This window comes from Carcharodon carcharias, chromosome 9 (assembly GCF_017639515.1).
Source record: "Carcharodon carcharias isolate sCarCar2 chromosome 9, sCarCar2.pri, whole genome shotgun sequence".
Taxonomy (NCBI): Eukaryota; Metazoa; Chordata; class Chondrichthyes; order Lamniformes; family Lamnidae; genus Carcharodon; species Carcharodon carcharias.
In genome coordinates this window covers 69,787,554-69,811,391 of record NC_054475.1, presented here as the reverse complement: position 1 = coordinate 69,811,391, position 23,838 = coordinate 69,787,554, and the positions used below count along the sequence as shown (strand labels likewise).

At 41.4% G+C, this 23,838-nt stretch overlaps 1 protein-coding gene across 2 annotated transcripts in view; it reads left to right on the top strand.

Annotated features, from left to right (window-relative positions):
* Positions 1 to 23,838, top strand: part of kdm5ba (lysine (K)-specific demethylase 5Ba) — a 311,188-nt gene that overhangs the window by 149,516 nt on the left and 137,834 nt on the right. For both annotated transcript variants that reach the window (XM_041195103.1, XM_041195104.1), the window contains one exon: positions 16,460 to 16,622. In XM_041195103.1, the coding sequence (XP_041051037.1) occupies positions 16,460 to 16,622 (163 nt within the window). The remainder of the gene's footprint in view (positions 1 to 16,459; positions 16,623 to 23,838) is intronic.

Below are 23,838 nucleotides of genomic sequence, written 5' to 3'. Positions count from 1 at the left end.
TTGCATATTGCTCGGTGCTTGCAGACAAATTGCTGGCCATGTTAACATGTAATCCCAAGACCGAACATCCCACGAAACGTTGGGTTGAGTGAAGAGAAACTTTACAGATAGTTTAAGATTATCATAGCATTGTAGAATGCTTATAGCACAGAAGGAGGCCATTCCATGCTGGCTCTCAGCAAGAGCAAGTCACCACATCCCATTTCCCTGTCTTTTCCCTGTAGCCCTGCAAATTTTTCTTCCATATAATTATCTCTTCACTTTTGAAGGCCTCGATTGAATCTCCCAGGCACCCACACACCCAGGCAGTACATTCCAGATCCTAACCACTTGCCTGTTTTTTAAATCCTCGTTTCGCTGTTGCTTCTCTTGCCACTCACCTTAAATCTGTGTCCTCTGATTCTCAATCCTCTGTCAACAGAAAGTTTTGTCCCTATCCACGCTGCTCAGACCCTACATGGTTTTGAACACAGCCCTGGTTATTCTAGTCTATCCACTTAATTGAATTTCATCATGCCTGGAACCATTCTTATGAATCTTTATCTGCACCCTTTCCAAGATCTTCATATCCTTCAAGTGTGGTGCTCAGAATTGGACACAATACTCATGTTGAGGCCAAACCAGTGTTCTATATGTGTTCAGGAATAATTTCCTTGCTTTTGTACTCAGTGCCCCTAATTATAAAGACAGGAACTGATGCGCTTTATTAACCGCTTTTGCGACTTTCCCTGCCACCTTAAGTGATTTGTACACATATACCGCCAGGTTCCTCTGCTCCTGCTCCCCTGTTTAGAATTTTATCCTTCATTTTATATCGCCTCTCCTCATCTTTCTACCGAAATGAATCACTTTGTACTTCTCTGCTTTTAAATTTCATTTGCCATGTCCATTCCTTACACTAGCCCGTCTGTTGTTTTGAAGTTTAACACCATCATCCTCACGATTCACAATACTTCCAAGTTTTGTGTGATGCACAAATTTTGAAATCGTACCCTGTATACTCAAGTCTAGGTCATTAATATAACTTTGCTGACAAGCATGTTATGTGTCATTTTATTGAATGCCTTTTGGAAGTCCATTTGCACCACAACTGCATTACCTTCATCAACTCTCTCTGGTACCTCAGCAAAAAAAAACTCAAGCAAGTTAGATAAACTCAAATTTTCCCTTCACAAATCCAAGCTGTCTTTTCATAATTAATCTGCATACGCCCAAGTGGCTGTTAATTTTGTCCTGAGTTATCATTTTTGAAAGCTGCTGTGCCACTGAATTTAAACTGATTGGCCTGTAGTTGCAAGGATTATCCGTAAGGATAATCCTATTTTGAACAAGGGTATAACGTGTATAATTCTTCAGTCCTCTGGCACCACCCTGTATCTAAGGAGAATTGGAAAATTATGGCCAGTGCCTCTGCAATTTCCACCATTACTTCCCTCAGTATCCTTAGATCAATCATTTGGTCCTGGTGACTTATCAACTTTTAAGCATAGCCAGTCTATCCAATGTGTCTCTTTATCAGTTTTTAACCTATCCAGTGTGTCAACTACCTCCTTTTTCACTATGACTTAGGCAACATCTCCTTCCCTGATGAAGACATATATGCAAAGTACTCATTTAGTGCCACAGTCATGCCCCATGCGCAAATGTCCTTTTTGGTCCCTAATCCACTACACTCCTCCTTTTATCAACCATTTACTATTAATATGCCTATAGAAGACTTTTGGTTTCCCATCTCTGTCAGCTACCAGTCTCTTCTTGTACTCCCTCTTCGTTTCTTTGTTTCTTCACTTTCCCCCGGGCCTTCTATATTGAGCCTGATTTTCAACTGTATTATCCACCTTTCCTTCACCTTATTCTCTATCACCTATCTCCTCTTTTTAGCCTTAATCAATGCTATAATTTTATAATAAACATTCCCAAACTATTTTATGGTACAAAATATTTTGCAAAATTCAGGAAAAAAGTGCCTGAACATGCTAAATTATCTTATGATGTCATCAACAGACCGACATTCAACTCAATCTTAGGTGTTTAAATGTCCCCCTCAGTATATATGTTTCTACATGTTGGCTACTGAAATAAATTAAAGGAATTTAAACTAACTTTATATGTCAGATGGTGCTTCTCCGAGGAAGCTAGGGAGTAAGCTTACAGTGCCTTGTCTTCTTCAAAGATTCAAAGAGCATTGTTGAGATTTTGCAATAATGGAAGCAAGCAAATAGAGCATGATTTGAATTTTTCAAATTTGACGAAAACACAAAATAATGGAAGTTATTCTTAGCATCGAGTACAGAAGCAAGGAAGTTATGATGAACTTTACAATGATTTGGCCACAACTGGATTATTGTATCCAATTCTGAGCATCACACTTTAGGAAGATATGAATGCTTTGGAGAAGGTGCAGGAAAGATTTACAAGAATGGTTGTAGGGATGAGGGACTTTAGTTACGAGGATAGATCAGAGAAGCTGGGCACTTGGCAGAGCGCTGGCATGGGCTCGCCAGCCCAAATGGCCTCTGTGCTGTAACCATTCTATAATAACCTGACAGAATACCTGTAGAATAATTTTGAGTGGCCAACATCAGTTAGATCTGGAAGATTCTGCTTGACAATGTTGCAGTGTTCAATAATTTCATGCACCTGTGAATCACCTTGAGACAGTAATGTAATGAAATCGAACAATTGATATCAAGCCAAAGGAAACATTAGGACATGTGTCCAAAAGTTAAAGTAGTAAATTTTAAGGAGTACCTTAAAGAGGTGGAGAGGTTTGGGGGTGGGGGGGGGGGGGGTGTGTAATTCTATCACTTGAGGCCTAGACTGCTGAAGGCGAAGGAAATTAGGGATGATAAGTGACCAGAATTGGAGAAATGCAGAGATCTCAGAGGGTTGTAAGGTTGGAGGGAGGCTACAGAGATAGGATGAGGTTAGGCCATGAAGGAATTTGAATACTCAGATCTTAAAATCCCTGATTGTGAGCCAGTGTAGGTGGGTGGACTTTGCAAGTTAGGTTGCAAGTATTAACTTCAGCTGAACTCTTGTTTAGAGGATGAAAGCTGCTAGGTTGCCCAGGAGAGCATTGGGATAGTCAAGTCTGCAGGTAGCAGCAGATAAGCTGAGGCAGAGGTGGAGACAAATAATATCATGTGGAAACAGACTTAGTTGATTGCTCAGTTCAGAATTAAGTATAAAGTAAGGTTACAACCATTCTAATTCAGGCTAAGACAACAGCTAGGAACAGAGTATGTAGTAATAACCTAAGATGAAGACTTTGGTTTTCCCAAAATTGGAGGAAATATTTGCTCATCCGGTACTAGATGTCTGTCAAACATCTCATTTCTGAATGTGGAGGGAGGGGTCAAGAGAGATGCTATGATAGAACAGTGTGTGTGTGTTGCCTTATAACTTTGGTTGATGTAGCCAAGGGGCAGCATGTATAACTCCTTATAAATATTTGGGCTTGAGAGAGATTTTGACAAAGTTCTGTGTGAAAGATTAAAAGCCAGAGGAACTTGGGAAAGAGGATAGACTGAATACGAAATTGGTTTTAAAAAATAGGAAACCAAGTATTCTTGAAGTTTAAAATGTGGGAAATATGCAGCAGGTCTGGCAAAATTGTGGGGAGAGAAACAGTTAAAGTTTCAGATTGCCGACCTTTTGCCAGAACTAAAAGTTAATTCTGACGAAAGGTCATTGACCTGAAACGTTAATTTTTTTTTTCAGATTACCACCATCTGCTGTATTTTGCTTCTATATTCTTGCGATGTGATCGAGACTGGGGCACTGTCTAGTGGAGCTCTTGGAACTTTTGTTGTTTCCAGTCTATATGTTTTTGATCCTGACATCAAGTGAAAGCATGAAAAATTTGCTAATGACACTAAAATACAGAGTGGTTGAGAGGTAGAAATATTTAGCTCGAGTTTACAACTGCACAAGCAAGTGGCAAATTGGAGTTAATATTTATAGTGTGTATTTAATATTGCTTGGAAAATGTGCATAAGATTACAATGATCTTGCACAGATACGCAGGCAACATGGGATTTAAATCAAAGTGGTTAACCACTAATAGAATTAATACAAATGCAGTAACAACTGCACTTAAAAACAATGCAGTGAGGAAATTGAACTCCGATGGGTAAATTCTGTAATAAATAGAGAATCATGTCCCTCTGATATAGGCCATTTGAATATTGTTTGTACTTCAAATTGTAGAGGTATTCTCACAAAATATTGTGTTTGCTAAATCTTTTTTGAGGTTGTAACTAGCAGGGTGAGGTCTTGTGGCGTAATGGTAGCGTCCCTACCTCTGGACTAGAAGCTTTAAGTTCAAGTCCCACTTCAGGACTTGATGGACATTGATGATGAATGTATAAAGTGACAAACGGTTTGATTTTCAGCCTGTAAATCCTTCCAATGCACCTGATGGCAGGCAGTAAAGAGCGGGAGAGTTTCCTGGTCAACCATACTGCAGAAAGCAGCGGCAAACCACTGCAGTATTTTGCCGCTGCTTTGATCATCGACCAATCCAGTGGAGGTCCATAGTCATCAATGCCCTCTTAGGGTATGGTACCTGAAGGAGGAAGAGGAGTTAGCAGGGTAGGTGAGGGTAATCCATGGATGTGCTCTATTTGGATTTTCATGGGGCATTTACAAACCCGTTTCCATCTGTTTCAGATGAAGTTACATTGTTTCATAGTTTGCCATTGTGAGATTTGAACTCTTGATCTTGGGGTTACAAACCCAGTACCATAACCACTTGGCTATTTAGGCCAAGCTTTTATTGAGGGTTCCTTCTCTAGTATACACTCCAGTTATCCCTGCTGGGAAATTTGCTTTAGACATTTTGTTTTGCAGGTCATTCAATTGAGATTCATTCCTGTTAATTCAGCTTACTTGAATTATTTCTGTTGGCTTTCATTGTTTCATAGTTTGCCATTGTGAGATTTGAACTCTTGATCTTGGGGTTACAAACCCAGTACCATAACCACTTGGGTATTTAGGCCAAGCATGGAGCATTTGTAACTCTTTCGAGTACAAATCTGTTTCCATCTGTTTCAGATGAAGTGACATTGTTTCATAGTTTGCCATTGTGAGATTTGAACCCTTGATCTTGGGGTTACAAACCCAGTACCATAACCACTTGGCTATTTAGGCCAAGTATGGAGCATTTGTAACTCTTTTCGAGTACAAACACGTTTCCATCTGTTTCAGATGAAGTTACATTGTTTCATAGTTTGCCATTGTGAGATTTGAACTCTTGATAGTTTGCCATTGTGGGATTTGAACTCTTGATCTTGGGGTTATAAACCACTTGGCTATTTAGGCCAAGCAAAGGCAGACAAATTGACTGAAGGTTATGTGTTCAACATTGTGAGATTTGAACTCTTGATCTTGGGGTTACAAACCCAGTACCATAACCACTTGGCTATTTAGGCCAAGCATGGAGCACTTGTAACTCTTTCGAGTACAAACCTGTTTCCATCTGTTTCAGATGAAGTTACATTGTTTGCCATTGTGAGATTTGAACTCTTGATCTTGGGGTTACAAACCCAGTACCATAACCACTTGGCTATTTAGGCCAAGCTCCAAAATAAGATGTAACTCTTTCAAGTACAAACACGTTTACATCTGTTCCTATTCAGATGAAGTTACATTGTTTCATAGTTTGCCATTGTGAGATTTGAACTCTTGATCTTAGGGTTACAAGCCCAGTACCATAACCACTTGGCTATTTAGGCCAAGCATGGAGCATTTGTGACTCTTTCGAGTACAAACCCGTTTCCATCTGTTTCAGATGAAGTTACATTGTTTCATAGTTTATCATTGTGAGATTTGAACGCTTGATCTTGGGGTTACAAACCCAGTACCATAACCACTTGGCTATTGAGGCCAAGCCAAAATATGTTTCCATCTGTTCCTATTCAGATGAAGTTACATTGTTTCATAGTTTATCATTGTGAGATTTGAACTCTTGATCTTGGGGTTACAAACCCAGTACCATAACCACTTGGCTATTTAGGCCAAGCATGGAGCATTTGTAACTCTGTTGAGCACAAACACATTTCCATCTGTTCCTATTCAGATGAAGTTACATTGTTTGCCATTGTGAGATTTGAACTCTTGATCTTGGGGTTATAAACCCAGTACCATAACCACTTGGCTATTTAGGCCAAGCCCATAGAGCATTTGTAACTCTTTCGAGTACAAACCCATTTCCATCTGTTTCAGATGAAGTTACATAGTTTGTTATTGTGAGATTTGAACTCTTGATCTTGGGGTTACAAACCCAGTACCATAACCACTTGGCTATTTAGGCCAAGCATGGAGCATTTGTAACTCTTTCGAGTACAAACCTGTTTCCATCTGTTTCAGATGAAGTTACATTGTTTCCCATTGTGAGATTTGAACTCTTGATCTTGGGGTTACAAACCCAGTACCATAACCACTTGGCTATTTAGGCCAAGCTCATAGAGCATTTGTAACTCTTTCGAGTACAAACACATTTCCATCTGTTCCTATTCAGATGAAGTTACATTGTTTCATAGTTTGCATTGTGAGATTTGAACTCTTGATCTTGGTGCTACAAACCCAGTACCATAACCACTTGGCTATTTAGGCCAAGCAAATAATGGTTCTTTACCAGTGCACTTACACCAGAATTAGTAACTCTTTTGAGTACAAACATGTTTCCATCTGTCATTTCAGATGAAGTTACATTGTTTCCCATTGTGAGATTTGAACTCTTGATCTTGGGGTTACAAACCCAGTACCATAACCACTTGGCTATTTAGGCCAAGCTCATAGAGCATTTGTAACTCTTTCGAGTACAAACCCGTTTCCATCTGTTTCAGATGAAGTTACATTGTTTCATAGTTTGCCATTGTGAGATTTGAACTCTTGATCTTGGGGTTACAAACCCAGTACCATAACCACTTGGCTATTTAGGCCAAGCATGGAGCATTTGTAACTCTTTTGAGTACAAACCTGTTTCCATCTGTTTCAGATGAAGTTACATTGTTTCATAGTTTACCAGTGTGAGATTTGAACTCTTGATAATCTTTTAAATGAAAACCAAATCAACAAAATTGGGAAAAATCAGGCACAGCCCCTAATTCAGGTCAGCTGTAAAACCAAGAACAAAGTTTTAAAGGAAACTTACAAACTTTAAATCAAAATGTGAATAAAGGGGTCAACAAAACACCCCAGTCCCCGCGGTGCCCACCGAGCATGGAAGGCCTCGAGAGTGCCAGCAGACACCGCGTGCTCCTTCTCCAGGGACATCCGGCAGCGAACGTAGCCGCGGAAGAGGGACAAACAATCGGGCGGGACTCCCCCGTCGATCGCCCGCTGCCTGGACCTGTTAATGGCCAACTTGGCCAGGCCCAGGAGCAGGTTCACGAGGAGGTCCTCCTCCTTCCCGACCCCCTTCCGCACCGGGTGCCCATAGATCAGGAGCGTGGTAAAGGTTGTAACTCTTTTGAGTACAAACATGCTTCCATCTGTTCCTATTCAGATGAAGTTACATTGTTTCATGGTTTTGCCATTGTGAGATTTGAACTCTTGATCTTAGGTTTACAAGCCCAGTACTATAACCACTTGGCTATTTGTCCCAGGCTTTTAAAACAACGACAGCTTCGTCCCTGGGTGGTCTCGAACCACCAACCTTTCAGTTAATAGCTGAACGCGCTAAACGATTGCGCCACAGACACCATCACATAATTTTGCCATTGTGAGATTTGAATTCTTGATCTTAGGGTTACAAACCCAGTACCATAACCACTTGGCTATTTAGGCCAAGCTTTAAATTGTTTCATAGTTTGCCATTGTGAGATTTGAACTCTTGATCTTGGGGTTATAAACCCAGTACTATAACCACTTGGCTATTTAGGCCAAGCCCATAGAGCATTTGTAACTCTTTCAAGTACAAACCCATTTCCATCTGTTTCAGATGAAGTTACATTGTTTCCCATTGGGAGATTTGAACTCTTGATACTCTTTTTTTTTGAGTAAACCTGTTTCCATCTGTTTCAGATGAAGTTACATTGTTTCATAGTTTGCCATTGTGAGATTTGAACTCTTGATCTTGGGGTTACAAACCCAGTACCATAACCACTTGGCTATTTAGGCCAAGCAAGAGCATTTGTAACTCTTTCGAGTACAAACACGTTTCCATCTGTTTCAGATGAAGTTACATTGTTTCATAGTTTGCCATTGTGAGATTTGAACTCTTGATCTTGGTGCTACAAACCCAGTACCATAACCACTTGGCTATTTAAGCCAAGCTAGAGCATTTGTAACTCTTTCGAGTACAAACACGTTTCCATCTGTTTCAGATGAAGTTACATTGTTTCATAGTTTGCCATTGTGAGATTTGAACTCTTGATCTTGGGGTTACAAGCCCAGTACCATAACCACTTGACTATTTAGGCCAAGCAAGAGCATTTGTAACTCTTTCAAGTACAAACACATTTCCATCTGTTCCTATTCAGATGAAGTTATATTGTTTCATAGTTTGCTATTGTGAGATTTGAACTCTTGATCTTGGGGTTATAAGCCCAGTACCATAACCACTTGGCTATTTAGGCCAAGCAAGAGCATTTGTAACTCTTTCGAGTAAAAACCCGTTTCCATCTGTTTCAGATGAAGTTACATAGTTTGCCATTGTGAGATTTGAACTCTTGATCTTGGGGTTACAAACCCAGTACCATAACCACTTAGCTATTTAGGCCAAGCCAAATTCACTTACTTACCAAATTCCCAAGCTCTGTCACCAGTTGCCACCTTGCTGCTTGCTTACATTGACAAATTATGTTAGAGCATTTGTAACTCTTTTGAGTGTACAAACCCGTTTCCATCTGTTTCAGATGAAGTTACATTGTTTCATAGTTTATCATTGTGAGATTTGAACGCTTGATCTTGGGGTTACAAACCCAGTACCATAACCACTTGGCTATTGAGGCCAAGCCAAAATATGTTTCCATCTGTTCCTATTCAGATGAAGTTACATTGTTTGCCACCGTGAGATTTGAACTCTTGATTTTAGGGTTACAAACCCAGTACCATAACCACTTGGCTATTTAGGCCAAGCCAAATTCACTTACTTACCAAATTCCCAAGCTCTGTCACCAGTTGCCACCTTGCTGCTTGCTTACATTGACAAATTATGTTAGAGCATTTGTAACTCTTTTGAGTACAAACTCATTTCCATCTGTTCCTATTCAGATGAAGTTACATTGTTTGCCATTGTGAGATTTGAACTCTTGATCTTGGGGTTACAAACCCAGTACCATAACCACTTGGCTATTTAGGCCAAGCTTCAGATGAAGTTACATTGTTTCATAGTTTGTCATTGTGAGATTTGAACTCTAGATCTTGGGATTACAAGCCCACTACCATAACCACTTGGCTATTTAGGCCAAGCATGGAGCATTTGTAACTCTTTCGAGTACAAACTTTCCATCTGTTCCTATTCAGATGAAGTTACATTGTTTCATAGTCTGCTATTGTGAGATTTGAACTCTTGATACTCTTTTTGAGTAAACCTGTTTCCATCTGTTTCAGATGAAGTTACATTGTTTCATAGTTTGCCATTGTGAGATTTGAATTCTTGATCTTGGGGTTACAAAGCCAGTACCATAACCACTTGGCTATTTAGGCCAAGCCAAATTCACTTACTTACCAAATTCCCAAGCTCTGTCACCAGTTGCCACCTTGCTGCTTGCTTACATTGACAAATTATGTTAGAGCATTTGTAACTCTTTTGAGTGTACAAACCCGTTTCCATCTGTTTCAGATGAAGTTACATTGTTTCATAGTTTGCCACCGTGAGATTTGAACTCTTGATTTTAGGGTTACAAACCCAGTACCATAACCACTTGGCTATTTAGGCCAAGCCAAATTCACTTACTTACCAAATTCCCAAGCTCTGTCACCAGTTGCCACCTTGCTGCTTGCTTACATTGACAAATTATGTTAGAGCATTTGTAACTCTTTTGAGTACAAACCTGTTTCCATCTGTTTCAGATGAAGTTACATTGTTTCATAGTTTACCATTGTGAGATTTGAACTTTTGATCTTGGGGTTACAAACCCAGTACCATAACCACTTGGCTATTTAGGCCAAGCCAAATTCACTTACTTACCAAATTCCCAAGCTCTGTCACCAGTTGCCACCTTGCTGCTTGCTTACATTGACAAATTATGTTAGAGCATTTGTAACTCTTTCGAGTACAAACCCGTTTCCATCTGTTTCAGATGAAGTTACATTGCTTCATAGTTTGCCATTGTGAGATTTGAACTCTTGATCTTGGGGTTACAAACCCAGTACCATAACCACTTGGCTGTTTAGGCCAAGCAAAAATATGTTTCCATCTGTTCCTATTCAGATGAAGTTACATTGTTTGCCACCGTGAGATTTGAACTCTTGATTTTAGGGTTACAAACCCAGTACCATAACCACTTGGCTATTTAGGCCAAGCCAAATTCACTTACTTACCAAATTCCCAAGCTCTGTCACCAGTTGCCACCTTGCTGCTTGCTTACATTGACAAATTATGTTAGAGCATTTGTAAGGTGCCATACAAGGGTTATTAGATAAATAGGGATAATTAGCAACTACAGGCCAATTAGTTTAACATCAGTGGCAGGTAAGGTTTTGAAATCCATAATCGGGGGGAAAAGCAATCAACAGGCGCTTGGAGAGGTTTGAGTTAATTAAGGAGAACCATATGGAGTTATAAAAGTCAGATTATACTTGACCAATCTAGTTCAATTTTTTGATGAAGTAACAGAAGGTTGATGAAGGGAATGTGATGGGTTTTTTCTGTACAGATTTTAAGAAAGCATTTGACAAGGTACTACATTAAAAGCTAGTTAACAAAACTAAGGTTTATGGAACAGGAGGGTCAGTGTCTAATTGAATAAAAATTTGGCTTAAGGATAGAAAGCAGAAAATGTAGATAGTTTTTTTCAGACTGGAGGGAGGTAGACAATGTTGTTCCCCATGGGTGAGTGCTAGGACCACTGCTTTTTTGGCTTTATGTAAATTGGATCTTGGAATATTGAGTAAAATTTCAAAATTTGCTGACGATAGCAAACTTCGCCACAATTATAGTATTGCGTTCATTTCTGGTCACTACAATTTAGGAAAGATATGAAGGTCCTTGAGAGTGTGCAGAGGAGATTTACCAGGATGGTTCCCAAAGATAGGTTTTTAGTTACAAGATCAAGTTGGAAAGGCTGGGACTGTTCTTCTTGGAGCAAAGGAGATTGAGGGGAGATTTGATACAGGTGTACAAGATTATGGCAGGTTTAGATAAGGTAGATGAGGAAAACTGTTCCCATTAGCTAATGGTACAAGGACGAGGGACAAGAGGGGGAATTCGGAGAAAAACTTTATACGCTGAGTGATAATGACCTGGAACACTCTGCTCATGAGGGTGGAAGCAGAAAAACTCAATGTTCAAAACGAAATGGGATGGGCAGTTGGAGGAAATAAACTTGCAGGTCTGTGGGGTTAGAGTGGGGGAGTGAGACTGACTGGATTGCTCCATAGGATCTGGCATGGGCTCAACAGGCTGAATAGCCACCATCTGTGCTATAAACGATCCTGGTTCATGTAATTAGGGATAATATATTGACTTGGATGAAGAATTGGTAACAAAATAAATAATAAAATAAAAACAGAAAATGCTGAAAAGTCTCAGCAGGTCTGGCAACATCTGCGGAGAGAGAAACAGAGTTAACATTTTAAGATTGCATGACTCTTCAACCTAAAGAGAAATAGAAATGTGATGGAGCTTATACTGTTTAAGGAGGAGTGGAGCAAGATGGAAGGTCAGGAATAGATGTGAGCTCAGGAGAAATTGATGAAGATGTCATGGATACAAGACGAAGGGAGTGTTAATGGTAATGTTAAAGACTAAAGAAGATGCTGACAATGGCATAAAGGCAAGAAAGCAGAATGTGTTAATAGCAGAACAAGGGTCAGCCCTCTGTGAAAGCACAACATAGAAACAAGTGACAGAGGCCCTGTGGTGAGGTTGCAATGGCGGGGGTTGGGGAAAAAGGATAAAAATAGGGAAAAAAATAAATTTTAAAAAATGAATTTTTAAAAAATTTGATTAAAAAAGGGGTAAAGGTGGAGGAGAGTTCATGGTCTGAAGTGGTTGAACTCAATGTTAAGTCCAGTAGGCTGTAAGTTATCTCATCGGAAGATGAGGTGCTGTTCTTCCAGTTTGCGTTGGGCTTCACTGGAACGTTGCAGCAAGCCAAGGGTGGACATGTGGGCATGAGAGCAGGATGGTGTTTTGAAATGGCAAGGGACAGGAAGACCTGGATGATGTTTGCAGACTGTGCGAAGGTGTTCCACAAAGTGGCCACGCAGTCTGTGTTTAGTCTCCCCAATGTAGAGGAGACCGCATGGGGAGCAGCAAATACAGTAGACTGAATTGAAGGCCACCTGAAAGGAGTGTTTGGGGCCATGAGCAGGGAGGAGGTAAAGCGGCAGGTGATGCACCTTCTGCAATTGCATGGGAGTTGCCGTGGGAAGGGAATGAGGAGTTGGGGGTGATGGAGGAGTGGACCAGGTTGTCACGGAGGGAAAGGTCCCTACGGAATGCGGACTGGGTGGGGGAGGGGAAGATGTGTATGGATGTGGCATCATGCTGGAATTTCCGGGAATGGCAGAGGATGATCCTTCAAGATGTTGGTGGTATGAAAACTGAGGACAAGGGGAGACCCTATTAAGGTTCTGGGAGGGAGGGGAAGGGGTGAGGTGCGGGGAATGGGTCAGACATGGTTGAGAGCCCTGTCCACCACAGTGGTGGAGTGGGGGGGGACCCTCGGTTAAGGAAAAAGGAAGATGTAAAAAGCACTGTTTTGGAAGATAGCATCATCAGAACAGATGCAATGGAGATGGAGGAACTGGGATGAAGTACTTACAGGAAGCAGGGTGTAAGGAGCTGTAGTCGAGGTAGCTGTAGGAGCCACTGAGCTTGTAATGAATATTGGTAGACAGTCTCATAACCAGAAATGGAGACAGGTCAAAGAAGGTAAGGGAAGTGTTGGTGATGGACCATGTGAAAGTGAGAGAGGGATGGAAATTGGAAGCAAACCTTGATAAATTTTCCAGGTTCAGACAAAAGCATGAAGGGGCACCGCTACAGTCACTGATGTACTAGAAAAAGAGTTGTGGGAGGGAGCCTGAGTAGCAATGGAACAAGGAATGTTCCACATATCACACAAAAACACGTGCATAACTGGGGCTCATGCAATTTCCCATAGAGACGCATTTAATTTGGAGGAAGTGAGATAAGTTAAAGGAGAAATTGTTCAGTGTGAGAACAAGTTCAGCCAGGCGGAGGAGAGTGGTGATTGATGGAGATTGTTCTGGTCTCTCTTCAAGGAACAAGTGGAGAGTCCTGGTGGGGGATGGAGGTGTAGAGGGACTGGACGTCCAGAGTGAAGAATTGGCTAATGGGCAGAAAACTGAATTGGAAGAAATGGGTAATTTTTTTGGTTGGCAGGCTGTAACTGGTAAGGTATTTACTGTTAGGATCAGTAATTGAGCCTCAGCTATTCACAATCTATATCATTTAGATGAGGGGACTGAGTTTATTGCATCCAAGTTTGCTGATGACAGAAACTTGGGTAGGAAGGTATTCTGTGAGAAAGATGCAAGGAGGCTGAAAAAAGTTTTAGACAGGGTGTGATTGGGAAAAATGTAGATGAAATGTAATGCAGAGAAATTTTGTATCTCATTTTGAAAAATGAAAAACATTTTTGAATGGTGAAACTGGGACATATTGATATTCAGAGGGACTTGTACACAAATTACAAAGTGATGTGCACTAATTAAGAAAATATGCTAGTCTTTATGATAAAGCGAATAGAGTAGAAGAGTAAAGAAGTTTTATTGCAATTATATATAAGATCTTGGCGAGACCAGTCTAGAGTACTGTGTAAAGTTTTGATCTCCTTACCTATGAAAGGATAAATTCACCTTCAAGAGGGAGTGCAGCAGTAGTTTACTAGACAGATTCCTGGGATGAGATGGTTGTCCTGAGAGCGATTGAGTAGACTTGTCCTATACATTAAAAGAATAAGAGGCTATTTAATAGAAACATGTAAGGCTAAAGTTCCTTAAAGGACTTGACAGGGTAGATGCTGAGGTGACTTTTTAGCCTGACTGTGGAATCTGGAACTGGGCCATTTCGAATTGAGATGAGAAATTTCTTCAAAGGACTTTTGAAGCTGCTCATTGACTAAACATCCAAACCTTTCTGGGTTAGAAGTATTCTAGTCTCACAGTCCTTTGAGACAGGTCAATAGATTTTTGGATACGAAGGGAATCTAGCAATATGGGGATTGGGTGGGAAGATGGAGTTGAGTTAGTGCAGCTGATGGACCAGGAGAGTTGGGGCCCCGGAGGGATGATGGGCTTTGAGGGATTGAATATTCTCCATTTATCTTGTTAGCAGTTGTGGTCAAACTGCTGCCTGGTACCTTTTAATGGGCAGACAAATTGGTAATAAATGTTTAATGCAAGTTGTGATTAACTGTTACTTACTGATTACACTATGCTTGCTTATAATAACAGCTTTGCGACTTCCATTTGCACCATTGGGTGCCATAGCCTTGGCTTTGAAAGCAGGAGCAATTTAAGTTTTGTGGTCTGTTGGTGACATCAAGCTCTTGTTTGTGATGGTAGCAACATGGCAGGCCTGCCCAAATTGAAGAAATATAATTTTCTCATAATTATGCATATTTACTTTCAGCACAATAATAATGGCAGGTGTTGTTGGACACCCATTACTAAATCCAGTCATTTGGTCATTCACCTTCAAACCTGTTTATCCCCTCTCTCGGCCTCGCCCCAGCGCAGCGCTCTCGGCCTCGCCCCAGCGCAGCGCTCTCGGCCTCGCCCCAGCGCAGCGCTCTTGGCCTCGCCCCAGCGCAGCGCTCCCGGCCTCGCCCCAGCGCAGCGCTCTTGGCCTCGCCCCAGCGCAGCGCTCCCGGCCTCGCCCCAGCGCAGCGCTCTCGGCCTCGCCCCAGCGCAGCGCACACGTAGGTCGGTCTCTGCCCCCCCCGTTCACGAGCCCTCGCCTGCCCCCTTGCACTCTTTCTCACTTTCTCTCATGCTCACTCTCTCTCTCTTGCACTTGTGCATTCTCTTTGCATCATGCCCTTCAAACATAATAATCCAATCCAGTTGAAGATATGGGAACGGCTAACGCTCTCCTAAGACAGATTGTACCAAGTATGTCCTCATGAGACAACTCAAACTTATAAAAATTCAACCTGTAAAGGATTTAAGAGTATAAATGTCAGTCAGAACCAGAGTTTAAATTTGGCTGGAGGTTTTAAATCCAGTGTTTTGGCTTTGTCAGCACCCTGTTGGGTTCCTTTCTCCTGTGAGGAACCATAAACCAACTGATTGTGGCTTTGTTCCACTGTCTTGAATTGAAACCATGTGATGGTTAAAACTGTAGTTTAGTTTGCAGATCTAAAGCTGGTATAATCATAAAAATAAATGATGGAAACACATAGCAACAGCAGAAAAAAGTCTGGCCATTTCAGGCAGAAACCTTGAGAACTGCTAATGACTGAAATCAGGAAAAGGCTGGGGTGGGGAGGAAGAATAACATTTTCCAAACTGCTTGTGGATTGAATGCCTCATTTGAAGGTCATTCATTCTATCAACCTCTCCTACTCATAGCTTCTGTTCTCTCTTCATCCTTTCTTTTTTCTGATTTTTAACAATGCTTGTTCAGTTTCTTACAGTTTGCAGTTCTGAAGAGTTCTGCCTGAACTATTGCATCGTCATTTTTCTCTAAGATACTGACTATTTTGTATTAGCAGGTCTTTTTGCTTTTAGTTTGTATTATCTTGGGTTAGACTGGGTGCGCTGTCTGTGTCTGGAGTTACACCAGGGTGCTCTATCTGTGTCTGGGGTTAGACCGGGCCGCTCTAGCTGTGTCTTGGGCTAGCCCGGGCCGCTCTCGCTGTGTCTTGGGCTAGCCCGGGCCGCTCTCGCTGTGTCTTGGGCTAGCCCGGGCCGCTCTCGCTGTGTCTTGGGCTAGCCCGGGCCGCTCTTGCTGTGTCTTGGGCTAGCCCGGGCCGCTCTCGCTGTGTCTTGGGCTAGCCCGGGCCGCTCTCGCTGTGTCTTGGGCTAGCCCGGGCCGCTCTCGCTGTGTCTTGGGCTAGCCCGGGCCGCTCTCGCTGTGTCTTGGGCTAGCCCGGGCCGCTCTCGCTGATGTAGCTATTGCTATGAATATAGGATGTAAACTGCACTTAGCCGATCTTGCGGAATGGTTTCATAAATCTCCTACCACCTGTCAGTAATTTAATAAAACACTCCTCGTAGAGTTTGCTTACATAGTTGATCAGTTTTCCAAAAACAGTACAGTGCTTAATAATCTCAAGTTCATGGATTCTAACTTTCTTTTAAAACTAATTAGGGGAGAGCCTAAGACATGGTATGGAGCACCAGCATACGTGGCAGAACAGCTGGAGAGTGTTATGAAGAGATTGGCGCCTGAGCTGTTTGAATCCCAGCCTGACCTTCTGCATCAGCTGGTCACCATCATGAACCCTAACACTCTGATGGCTCACGGAGTGCCAGTACGTATTGCAGATCTCCTTGGAGCCCTGAGATCCTGATTTCAAACTTAGATTTTATGTTCAATGAGGGATTACCAGTGATGCACCTAGCATTTGATGTCAAGCTTTAGAAAATAGTTTTACAGCATGGGCTTTTTTGGTTGGAGAAGGTGGCCTTAGAAGATTTTTCTTAAGTAAGCCATGGTATTAGATAATTCCAATGAAGTTAAGAAAAATGAAGTTGACATGGCAACATCTATTTAAGAGTTGCAGTATATTACAGTACACATTTATATCCATTGGATAACATTCATTGCAATACATAATTTATTCTACGATAAGAATAAGTTGGCTGATTCATGAATTAACAGTATTTATACGTTGCTGTAGCATTTCTTAGAGATTTACCAAGATGTTGCTACTACAGTACTTGAATGATTTGCTGTGTCTGCTTTGTGTTTTTGCACTTCCTTCTCTTTTCACCTTCATTCCCAAATAATTTTAATGCCTAACAGTAAAATTATAATACTAAATTTATTTTTTGTAAAAAAAAATTAATTTAAATTTTTATATCATATGTATGACTCTCTATCATAAAACGCAAAAGAAAGCAAGAACTTTCTTTGCTGTGCCTTCATGTGCAACTGGCATCAATGGACATAAAATTCCTGAAATTATCTGAGCTTCATGACACATGGGACCATCTTGTTCAGGTGCTGTTCAGACACATTTCTAAGAGGATTCATTCCCCAAGACTATTCCACTACATTATAACAGTGACTACATTTCAAAAGTACTTCATTGGCTGTGAAGCACTTCAGGATGCCCTGAGGTCATGAAAGGGGCTTTTCTTACGTGGAAGTTGGTGGTCTTCTCCTATATGTTGCTTTAAAAAAGCACAAGTCCATGTCCAAGACTTTGCTTTTGCACTTAGTTTGCTCTTAGTGTCTAATTGCTTTGCACTGTCAGTTTACCCTGATCACCTTTTGAATTGGCTCAGCTTTGTTGCCATCCTTTAAGATTTGCATTGAATGACATAGCAAAACAGAAATGACATTCATTCATGCCATTTTTGATACATAATCTCATTTGATTCTCTATACAAGGATATCTTGAAATTTGTATGCTGCAAGTCTAGGATCCAGTAAAAACACTTGAAACCACATCCCACTTCATCTCAAGAGACGTTGAGTTCAGTCACAAAACAGTTCAGAGCTTTGCAGTATGCAGCCTGATACCAGAGCAAAGAATTGACTAAAATAACCACATTTTTGACCTATGTATAGTTGATGCAAGTATTGATTATTGCAAAATGAGCAGCCTTTTCAAGCAGGCAGTAGTACAAATGCAGTTTCCAATCATGATTTTTATTAATAAGCATTTATCTTGTTTTGCACTGATGTGTAAACATAGTTTTATGCCATGTTACCATTGTCTCTTTGGATTGGCAAAGTATTAAACTCCAAACAGAGCTTATAACAGGCTGAAGCTAAGAGTTTCATTTTCCCTCAATAATTGTGAATAAATTTAGCTGTCTGTAACCTCTAAGATTTCTGCAAAGATTTTCCAAAATAATTGTCACCGCATTAATATTCTACTTGATTTAACCTTCTCATAGCCCTGAGGTCTCCTAATGCAACTTGAAAGATGTTGAGTATCTCCTGTTTGGAGTTCACAATTTATAATGATCTGGAAAACTAGCATATGCCATATATTGAAACTTTAATATCCATTTGATGTAAAATGGGCAGCTAACATTCATAGTTCAGAGCGATTTGTTGACATATTAGATGTTTGATTAATCCAAGCAGCAGAAATGGGCATGTTTCTGAATGAGAGAAACCACTTCCCAACCCTTTCATTAAAACATACATTCTTGTCACCAAGACTTTCCTTATGTGTACATGTGCCTACATATAAACAGTTGGCTAAAGGCTCAAACAATGGACAGAGGATATGAAATCCGATCTGTTGCATTTCTGTACCTTCACGGAGCAACAAAAAACCTTTTGCTGCATTCCATCTTGGATTTTAAAACAGTCAACCCAGAAATAGTTTGAAGATTTGTTTCACACCCTGGAGCTTTAGTTGAAGGGTGACCAGACCTGTAACCATGAAAAGATTTGTTGAACAATTTATATAGTGTTCTTGTCAAGGCAACGTCTATTCAGACCAGCTCATGTAGTTTTTTTGTGACTGCATTAAGCATTACCACTAGGCTACCAAATTGCATGAGTTGATTGAAGTTAGTGGATTTGATGTAAAGATTAGGGAGAAATTTCAATATCTGTTAATGAGGATGGATGGAATGAAGAAGGAGTATCTAGAGAATGCAAGCCCCTGGGGAAAGAACGAGCCTCAGTTGTGCACATTGGTTCTCAGTCATACTTATATTGACTGTAATGTATTTCTTCCAAATTAGAACCTTTTGTACTATAATTCAACATTATCAGATATCTCCTTTGAATTTAGTCATTCTGTTTAACTAGTAAATGTCAAGTGCCAGGAAATACGATTGCTATCTATCTGGCCAATTCCAGTTTCTAAGGAACATCACATTATGCAACTACTTCTAATTATGGGTATTTATCCAATTTACTTGAATCTTGCTGATGCAAAATGCCTGCACTGGGCAGTCCAGTTCATTTCATACATTCACTATCCTCTGCATAAATTAATTGAAACTAAATTGCCTGATACACTGCTTCTCAAACAGGAAGTGGATTCAGGCCATTTCCAAACCTAAATATTGGTCTGTCAATGCTCCAAACTGAAGACTCCAATGTACATATAAGCCAATTTCACCCCACCACAGGATTTTAACTTTGGATTCTCAATTTCTTCCTTGTCTACAACCAATCTCTCTCTTAATCTTCACCATGCCTGTGTAACCTAAACTTTCTCTTATTTGCAATCATGTTTGCTAAACTTGATCCTTTAATTTTTATCCTTTTTTCTTCCCATCATCCCCCCATGTCCTCCTCTCCATCCCGTGCTGTCACACTTCCTTTTGTTTCTCCTCTCTCCGAGACTTGCCCCTTAAACCCTGTTCCAATCCATTACTGTTCTCTACCTCTCTGAATAGTCCAGATTTGAATACCTCTTGCAGAAGCCACTGCTACCCTCTGTATCTCTGTATTTTCTGGAGTGCATCAAGGTACCTGTTGCTACCTACTTATGAGCAGCAAGCCCAACTGTTCTGTTGTCCTCTTTTGCTGATCTTCCTACCTACCAGGCTCTATGGAGGTTAATCTTGCCAACCACCTCTTTGTCCCATTCAGTTCACCTACCCTTGCTTCCTTGGACTCTGCCAGTGAATTAAGAATCACCATCCCTCTTCACACGTTCCCCCAGAATGTTCATTAATTTGCCAATGCCATCATCAACTATGACCTTTAATGTGGATGAATTTATTAACATTATGGATTTGACAGAAACTTGCCTTAAAGCTGGTGACATGATGCTTTCCTGCCTAGTTATACTTTACTCTGCCTGCCCTTCCCAAGCCACAATGGTGGTATTGTGGCTCTTATCACCTTCCACAGCCACCTCCACCCAGCCCTGCACCCCCCCTACCACCCAACAATGACTAATCCCTTTTTTTCTTTGTGCTACCCCTTTAAATTCCCAAGTTAAAATTATCCTTATTCTTTAATTTATAGAAAATGTATTGTCACTCTTGGCTGCTAATAGTACTCTTACCTTTAAGTCAAAAGTTTGTGGGTTTAACCCTCCTGCCCCCACTCCACAAATCATGTCCCTTTTCTCAGTCTCAGCATTCAGAAAATCCTCATTCTTAGCTATTCTAATCTTCTCAATTCATCATCTCTGATTTCACTGCCCTTCTGTCTTACCTAATTATGTCTTATAAACTTTCACCAATATACACAACAACCCCCACAACCGTGCTATTTCATGATCAATCTATGTCCTAGGTCTCTATAGCTAAATCACTTGCTTTTATCCCTATACTTTCCCAACCCTACTTTCTGGAATAAACTCTCTCCCAAGTCAGTCGCAACTGCACTTTTAACTTCCAATAAGCCATTGGCCTTCCAATTGCCATAATACAATGCAGCTGTTGATTGGCTCTATCACTGCTTTATATTTGCGTTTATTCCCAGTAAAGCTTTACTCTATCCCACTCTGGTCATTATTTCTCCCTCCCCTTGAACTTTTCCCCCACGAGCATATCTTGCATACAACTGGTTCAGCCACCTATTGATATCTAACGAGTGCACGTCAAACTCAGCCTTGCTTTACCCTACCAAAAACTATTCACTGCTCTAGGACATTAGTTATTAACCTGTAGCTTATTTTCTCCATTACCAGCAGTCCAGTCAAACCCCTCACTGCTGTCTCCTGCACCCTTGCCTTCAAGTATAATTGAGCACATGTTCATATGCCTTTGCCCTAGCCTGATGCAATGTCATTCTATCTCCCCTTATTCCTTCTTTGTCTTTACCTTGTCATGGGACCTACCTCCTTCTGCCTTGACCATATACCTACTAAAGTGACTTCCAATGTTGTAAATGATTCCCTCTCCTCTGGTACTGTTCCACCCTCCTTTTTTAAAAATTTGGGATGTGACACTGCTAGCAATGTCAGTATTTTTTACCCATCCCTAGTTACCCTTGCACAGGTGGTATTGAGTTTTCTTGAATCACTGCACTGCATGAGGTATGGGTATACCTAGAGTGCTTATTTGACTTTGCTGCTGTTTGATACAACTGAGTGGTGCTGGGCCTTTGCAGAGGACAGTTAAGAGCCAATTACATGGACTTGAATCAGATGTAGGCCAGACCAGGTAAAGACAGCAAATTTTCTTCCCTAAAAGACATTAGTGAGCCAGATGAATTTTTATAATCTGATGGTAATGATGGTCATAAAACTGAGATGAGCTTTTTATTCCAGAGTTATTTATTAATTAGATTTAAATTTCCCCAGCTGCTGTGGTGGGGTTTGAACTTGGGCCTCCAGACAATTATTCCGGGCATCTGGATTACTAATCCGGTAACATTAGCACAATGGCCCCTCGTCAAAATCACCAACATCATCCCCCTTATCAAAAAGTAAAATCTTGATCCATGTAACCTTGCAAACAAATGTCCCATCTCCAACTTCCTTTTCCTCAAATTCCTTGAAAGTATTATCACCTCCAAAATCTATGCTCGTTTTTTCTGTAGACCCATGTTTACAACTCAACAATTTGGTTTCTGCCCCTGAACAAGACTAATTAAAAGTCAATAAATGTATCAATTGTTGATGACACTATCTTTAGAGCTGCTCTGTGTTCTTCAGATCAGTGACTTGACCAATCTTGTTCTATTCTTGTCTATCCATTCGTAACCAGATATCTACAGCAATGGCTTCTCCTCCTGCACCAATACTGTAGTCTCCAGGGCTCTCGTTGGCGTTGGCTTTTTCCACCCAGACACTTGGAGAATATTCCATCACACCCCTGACTTGTGTCTTGTAGATGGTGGACAGGCTTTTGGAAATCATGTGGTGAGCTACTTGCTGCAGAAATCCCAGCCTCTGACCTACTCTTGTAGCCACAGTATATTTTTTTTATTCATTCACGGGATGTTGGCTTCGCTGGCTGGGCCAGCATTTATCCCTACTTGCCCTTGAGAAGATGGTGGTGAGCTGCCTTCTTGAACTGCTGCAGTACATGTGTTGTAGGTACACTCACAGTGCTGTTAGGAAGGGAGTTCGAGGATTTTGACCCAGTGACAGTGAAGGAATGGCGATATATTTCCAAGTCAGGATGGTGAGTGACATGGAGGGGAACTTCCAAGTGGTGGTGTTTGCATGTATCTGCTGCCTTCATCCTTCTAGATGGTAGTGGTCATAGGTTTGGAAGGTGCTGTCTAAGGAGCCTTGGTGAGTTCCTATAGTGCATCTTGTAGATGGTACACACTGCTGCTGCTTTGTGTCAGTGGTGGAGGGAGTGATTGTTTGTGGATATGGTGCCGATCAAGTGGGCTGCTTTGTCCTGGAAGGTGTCAAGCTTCTTGAGGGTTGTTGGAGCTGCACTCATCCAGGCAAGTGGAGAGAATTCCATCACACTCCTGACTTGTGCCTTGTAGGTGGTGGACAGGCTTTGGGCAGACAGGAGGTGAGTTACTCATCGCAGGATTCCTAGCCTCTGACCTGCTCTTCTAGCTACAGTATTTATATGGCTAGTCCAGTTCAGTTTCTGGTTAATGGTAACCCCTCAGGATGTTGATAGTGGAGGATTCGGTGATGGTAATGCCATTGAACATCAAGGGGCGATGGTTGGATTCTCTCTTGTTGAAGATGGTCATCGCCTGACACTTTTGTGGTGCAAATGTTATTTGTCACTTGTCAGCCCAAGTCTGGATATTGTCCAGGTCTTGCTGCATTTGGACATGGACTGCTTGAGTATCTGAGGACTCACGAATGGTGCTGAACATTGTGCAATCAACAGCGAACATCCCTACTTCTGACCTTATGATGGAAGGAAGGTCATTGATGAAGCAGCTGAAGATGGTTGGGCTGAGGACACTACCCTGAGGAACTCCTGCAGTGATGTCCTGGAACTGAAATGACCGACCTCCAACAACCACAACCACCTTCCTTTTGTGCTAGGTATGACTCCAACCAGCGGAGAGTTTTCCCCATGATTCCCATTGACTCCAGTTTTGCAAGGCTCCTTGATGCCACACTTGGTCAAATGCTGCCTTGATGTCAAGAGCAGTCATTCTCACCTCACCAGGAGTTCAGCTCTTTTGTCCATTTTTGAACCAAGGCTGTAATGAGGTCAGGAGCTGGGTGGTGCTGGCGGAACTCAAACTAAGCATTAGCGAGCAGGTTATTGCTAAGCACTGTTGATGACCCCTTCCATTACTGGTGATCGAGAGTGGACTGATGGGCTGGTAGTTGGTTGGATTGGATTTGTCCTGCTTTTTTTGTGGACAGGACATACCTGGGCAATTTTCCACAGCTGCCAGTGTTGTAGCTATTCTGGAACAGCTTGGCTTGGGGCGCGGCAAGTTCTGGAGCACAAGTGTTCAGTACTATTGCCAGAATATTGTCAGGGCCCATAGCCTTTGCAATATCCAGTGCCTTCAACCGTTTCTTGATGTCATGTGGAGTGAATCAAATTGGCTGAAGACTGGCATCTGTGATGCTGGGGACCTCCGGAGGAGGCCAAGATGGATCATCTACTCGGCACTTCTGGCTGAAGGTTGTAGCAAATGCCTTATCTTTT